We start from the raw sequence: 6,000 nt of genomic DNA, 5'->3' as shown, positions 1-6,000 counted from the left end.
CTGCTCTCTGTGATTACAACGGCATCAGCTGCAAAGAAGAGGTGCAGTGGGTAAGCTGAGCATTTGTGTGGGTGTGTCACAAATGTCTGATATATAAATGTATACACAGTCATATGCAAGTGTTTCAGAGGATGTGAAATCCTGTTTGTTTTTTATTTTCTGAATATCATCATAACATATTGGTACAAAATTAATGTAGAATGTGACCTTTGTAACTGTGGCACATTTTATATCATATGTTTATTTTTTCCAAAAAGGTAAACAAATAAATTCAAAATTATGCACAATAATATATTTAAGTTTGTTCCAAATATAGGATGTATTAACTTAGATTTAATTTTATTTTAATTACGTAGACTATCAACAAAAATGTAAAATGAGTGATGATATTCCGACTTTTACACAAGACTCTAAGCCTGAGTAGCGCTGCCTTAGGCGTGACTTTTTATTATTTATCTCAGCAGCAAGTGTGCTTTTTTAGTAAAAATGCTATTTTTATAATCTAATATATAATATATATAATATAATATAATAATTCACATTTGTCTTATTTGCCTTACTTTGCCTTACTTTAGTTGACCTTAAAGTAAGTTTCCGTTTCATAAGGACTACAGAAATTTTTTTAAGATGAAAAAAAATATTTCACTCCACTGTGTACTTGTACATAGATGGAATGACAATAAAAGCCTCTTAACTTGACTTGACTTGTAAGAAGTGAATAAAGTGAATTGAACACCAAAAGCACCTCTTTAATCTGATGGAAATGTTGCTTTTTTGTTTTAAATGTATGCTAAATGGTTTACTGTCTACATATTTACAAAGTCAGATATCTTGTTACAGAAAAGTCATTCAGTTCCTCTCCATGTTTCTTGAACTTTTTGTCATACTTTTAGGTCAGTTGCAGAAAGGGATTATTCATAGCTTCAGCGTTGAAGCTAAATTGGGTTAACAGAGAAAGTACAACATATTCACCACAGTTAAGTGTGAAGCTGCAATCAAGATGACATCTCCCCCCTAAACCTCAGGGGCCTGTCTCACAAAGCAAACTCTTAAATAGGGTTTGTAGTTGTAATGATTCCACAACAAACTTCGAAGTTATAACACTTTTGAAATCTTTTACCTGCTCTCTCTGCCCTTTACCGACTCACTTCCAAACAAGTCAGATCACTTCAGATAAGTTTTGAGCCCAGCAGGCCACTGGCGAAGAATACAACTCTTAACTCTTCTACACTAGATAACTACAGGCTAATCTCTAACTTTCTTGACAAAGTAATTGCAAAGGTAGGGATCATGTAGTTAAATCCAATCGTATGTGCTATCTTAGGTAACATATCAATCTGGCTTTCAGGCATGCCACAGTTCTCAAACAGCACTTTTCAGCACTTTTGCACAAGGTACTTGTGTTTCTAAACATCATGCAATAGCCTGTGGGGTTCCCCAGGGGTTAATTTTAGGGCCTTTGTTTTTTAACCACTTTGATCTTCAATTGCTGGTATAATTAAGAGACATAACATCAGTTATCATCAATATGCCGACAATACTCAGCTATATGCCACCTCTGTGTTTGACTTCCTAGGTTATATTGAATTTTCAAAGAAAGAAAAAAGACTGTTTGGTGAGAGCTGTTTGGTGGATTTTCGTAAATGAAATGAATGTAAATGTAAATGATTGTGAAGAACATTTTAAAGTTTCAAAGAACATCCACATTTACAGGTTCTAGAAAACAACTTCAGTGGGATAGAGCCTTTGAAATATGTGAGGGTTTAGATTCCTTGTGGCACATTTTTCAAGGAGTGTTGGAGTAATGATTGCATATTATTCCTGAAATACATGTAATATGATTTGTTTTCTCAATGGAAAAGCAATATTTTTTATGACATTTCACTGACACCACAAAAGTCATAAAGAAAAAAAAGTGACTGAAAAATGACCAAAGAGGTCAGACACTGTTCCTGATGGGTCAGAATGTCGATCCGGATGGTCTGGGAACTGTTAATATCTGTAATCCTGAATTTAGTCTGCACTAAAGCAGGTTATTTGTGCAGCATAATTAGCCACAGTTGTGTAGCCCAGTGCAAAGTAATCTGTCATTGTTAGACAGAAATTCAAGATAAGGCTGAACCTAAGCTTAAAGATAGCTGGCTAAGCAAGAAATCTTGATCTCTTTGTGACCCCTGGTTTGGCCAAAGCCAAAACAACAAAAAAAAAACGTCATCTAGAGACACAAAACTCAAATCTTAATAAAAATGGCAGCAATACATCTTTACAAATGTTTCTATGTATTTACAGGATGTAGATACTATCTATCATTCTCAAGACAACCGTGAGTTCAATCTGCTGGACTTCAGTCACTTGGAGAGCAGGTGTGTTTTGTCACCTTAGGCTTCAGACCTTTGGTAACATGCTTAAAAAACTGAATATAACTGAAAAAGAATAAAAGCACTTTGGTTGATTTGTACACACACCAGAGACACATAGACTTGAGTTACATGTTGACCTGACTCTTGACTTTATGTGAACTCATACTTGCATCTCGCTCTTAACTGACTTAACTCAAGCTCACACCTAACTGACTCGTGGCTTAACATGGATGCATGCTTTACTGATTCACTACTCTGCTTGAACTCATGCTTAACTGACACACTACTAGACTCTGACTTGCGTTTAACTGACTCATGACACACATTCACGACTAACTAACATGAATCGGACAGTTAAATGCACGTTTGAGTCATGAGTCAATTGAGACTCAACTCGGACTCACGCTTAACCGACTTGTGATTCTACTTAAGTCTGACTCTCAATTTGGACACATACTTAACAGGCTCATGCCTCCACTTGGACTCGGACCATTATCTGACTTGCAACATTGACTTGGATTTGCGCTTATCTGATACATGACTCAGACTTGTGCTTACCTGACTCAACTCAGACTCACACTTAAATGACTCATGACTTAACTTGGACTCAGATATGCACTTAACTGACTTGGGTCTCGACTTGACTCAGACTCGTGATTTACTGACTCATGACTTATGACTTGGCTCGGACTGAAGACTTTGTTTGTTTTCCAGAGATCTTGCAGTCATCGTTGCATCCATGGCCTACAACACCTGGTTCACCAAGCTCTACTGCAAAGACCTGCGCATCGTAACTATCCCTTACTCTGCCTGTTCTTCAGCCAGCTCGCAGATAGAAGTGTGAAATAAAGCTCTACAGTTTAACTGTCTAGCACTCTAACTTTTACTAATGTGAACTTGACAAATCAGCTGGGGCTGGATAACATTAACTTATTCAGTAAAGAATGCGCTTATTTTGGAGCCAAAATAAAATTCTCAGGCCTTCTTGCAATATAAATCTAAAACAATGTTAGATGTACAATTAAAGATAAAAATCTGAATCGCACCAAAATAATTAAATTGATTAAATTCATAGTGAAAAGTGAGATTTTGTGATACATGACATCCTAAATAATCGCAATAAAAATCTAATCATTTAGATGTCAGCAATTTTGGTCATTGTTGGTTACAAACTACCATTGTGAACGTGGGGTGTGCAATAATGCAACCTTTTGATTAACTGTTCTAGCACTAAAATCACTATTTGGATATCTCTTGTGCTGCATTGTGAACTTGGGATAAATTTACCCAACAGGGCTGCATTGTGCACCGATTCTGAAAGAATTTATGATTAAATACATATATTGTTCTTAGCTACTACAAAACACAAGTACCATAACATATTAGCAAGTTTACATGATGATAAGATCGTATCGGAAGTTAGAAATAGCACTGTTATAACTAGGCCAATTACTAGCCTAGCAGCTATTAGTTAGAGCCAGAATCAATGACAGTTATATTTGTCACTTTGCTAGAGCTACTTTGACAAGATAACATGTTGGCACATCATCATGAGGAGAAAAAACCTCCTGTAATAGTCTATGAGTCAGCACTGTGTACTGATGCAATGGTTAACTCTACTTATTATGGTTAGCATATTAGCTCACTTGAAGGGGCAGTCTCTTTATAGACACCAAAACTTTTTAAGATATTTTCAAGTGTACATCTATAAATCTGTCTTACTGCTACTGATGTTTTTAGCCTGCTTGCACTAATGCACTACTTTTACCCCTGTTTGTTGTGTGTTTTGACATTAATATCAACTGGAGCCTGATCTTATTTTCTTCTTCTGCCCTGCAGTTAACCGAATATCTGCTCATTAACTCTAATGGACACTTGAATATCAAAATTATTTAGAATGCACATTCCTAAGTTCTGCTTAAGTCATATTGTTGAGATGTAAACAGCCATTCAGAGTGGTCTGGTGAGAAGTGGTGCCTTGTGGAGAATATGATTGACTTTGTAATTTCTTTCCAGTGGTGGTGATAGGAACCAGAGGTCACAATGTCTGTATTACAAATATATCCATTTTATTTACTGTCTAGAATGACCGGCTAAACTCCATGTGTCCATGTGAGTTTTTATGGAATGTTGATGGTAAAATAGTGGTAAATCTGAAAAAGCTTCCTTTGGGTACTGTTTAGTCTTGCAAAGGTACCTGCATGTACCTCTCTACTATGAGTGGACTTGATTTGAAAAATACATTTTAGGCCAAAACCTGATCCAAAAGCTATGACATCAGGCAAGATATTAATAACTGTTAGGGAGTTTTGTAAGGGAGTTTTTAGAGGCATTACATTTTTTGTGTATTTGGCTGCCATCACCACCGCTGTGAACAATTCTATCTAGGGGCGTTTTCCTTGAATGGCATATTTCACATAAAACATCTGAATGGCTTTGTTTACGTCTTAATGATAGAGTTATGTAGATGTTTTGAAAAAATGGCCATTCGATGTGTAACTTGACTTGAGGTACATGCATTTCTACCCCAGGAGGCCTACATGTACAGGCTAAAGACACCAGCAGAATTGCAATCTAAAGAGTTATTCTTTCATTTATTGGTTTATGGCTGATTGATTACTTGACTGATTTTTTTCCCCCCAGGGATCAGAGGTCACTGAGCAGGTCTTGCACACGCTCAGTAAGTCCTCCAGTCTGGAAGAGATCACATTGGAGAACGTTGGACTCAAATCGTTAGTTTTTCTCTCATTCTGCCCTGTATACCTGTATACAGTCTCCTCCGAAGGTCTTGGAATTCTTTTGTTTTAGCTGTACACTGAAAACATTTGGGTATGAGATCAAAAGATGTCTACAAGACGATAGATCAGAATTTCTGAAATGTACATCTAGATGTGTTAAACAACTTAGAACATGACACCTTTTGTGTGAATCCACACCTTTTTTGGAGCCAATATTGGAGCATGTGACTGACAGATGTCTCATGTTGCCCAGGTGTGCCCTTTTAGATTGATTATGTAAACATTTAATATCCCTGAATGTCTACTCTTGGTTTGGGCCCTGGATTTCACCTATGAAGACTGCATTTATTCTTAGAACAGGTGAACCAACATAAAGAAGAGAGCTGTCTATAAGAGAAAAGCAAGTAGGTTTGGAGCAGATCAGGGCCATTATACAAGCATTTGGCATTGCCAATACAACAATTTGGAATGTCCTCGAAAAGAAAGAAACCACTGGTGTACTAACCACCAGACATGAAACAGGTCAGCTACAGAAAACCACAGCAGTTGATGACAGAAACATTGTAAGAGTTGAGAAGAAAAACCCAAGAACATGTCATTGAAATCACCAACAACCTCTACAGGGCAGAGATGAAGGTATAACAAGATGAAAATCACCCATCAGCAGCAAGAATTGGAAGAGCAGATTGGAATTTGCAAAGAAATACGGAGATGAGCCACAGACACTCTGGAATAAAGTTTCATGGACTGATGAGATCCAGATTAACCTCTACGAAAGTGATGGAAAAGCCAGAAGGTGGAGAAAATAAAGGATCTGTTCATGATCCAAAACATATGAGCTCATCGGTCAGGCAGAGTGAAGATAATGTCATGACTTGTTCTTGCCTGACTGCTTCTGGAAT

At 37.0% G+C, this 6,000-nt stretch overlaps 1 protein-coding gene across 3 annotated transcripts in view; it reads left to right on the top strand.

Moving 5' to 3' along the window:
- The window catches only part of LOC108427497 (capping protein, Arp2/3 and myosin-I linker protein 3-like), a 125,773-nt gene that overhangs the window by 40,905 nt on the left and 78,868 nt on the right, over positions 1-6,000 (top strand). For all 3 annotated transcript variants that reach the window (XM_017697689.2, XM_037538226.1, XM_017697690.2), the window contains exons 7-10: positions 1-50; positions 2,290-2,363; positions 3,075-3,150; positions 5,004-5,092. The exon at positions 1-50 is cut by the window's left edge and continues 21 nt beyond it. In XM_017697689.2, coding sequence (XP_017553178.2) covers positions 1-50; positions 2,290-2,363; positions 3,075-3,150; positions 5,004-5,092 — 289 coding nt within the window. The remainder of the gene's footprint in view (positions 51-2,289; positions 2,364-3,074; positions 3,151-5,003; positions 5,093-6,000) is intronic.

The sequence above is a fragment of the Pygocentrus nattereri genome, chromosome 4 (assembly GCF_015220715.1).
Source record: "Pygocentrus nattereri isolate fPygNat1 chromosome 4, fPygNat1.pri, whole genome shotgun sequence".
In the NCBI taxonomy this organism is placed as follows: Eukaryota; Metazoa; Chordata; class Actinopteri; order Characiformes; family Serrasalmidae; genus Pygocentrus; species Pygocentrus nattereri.
Note: the sequence above shows the minus strand (reverse complement) of the source record. Positions and strands in the feature narration are given on the sequence as shown.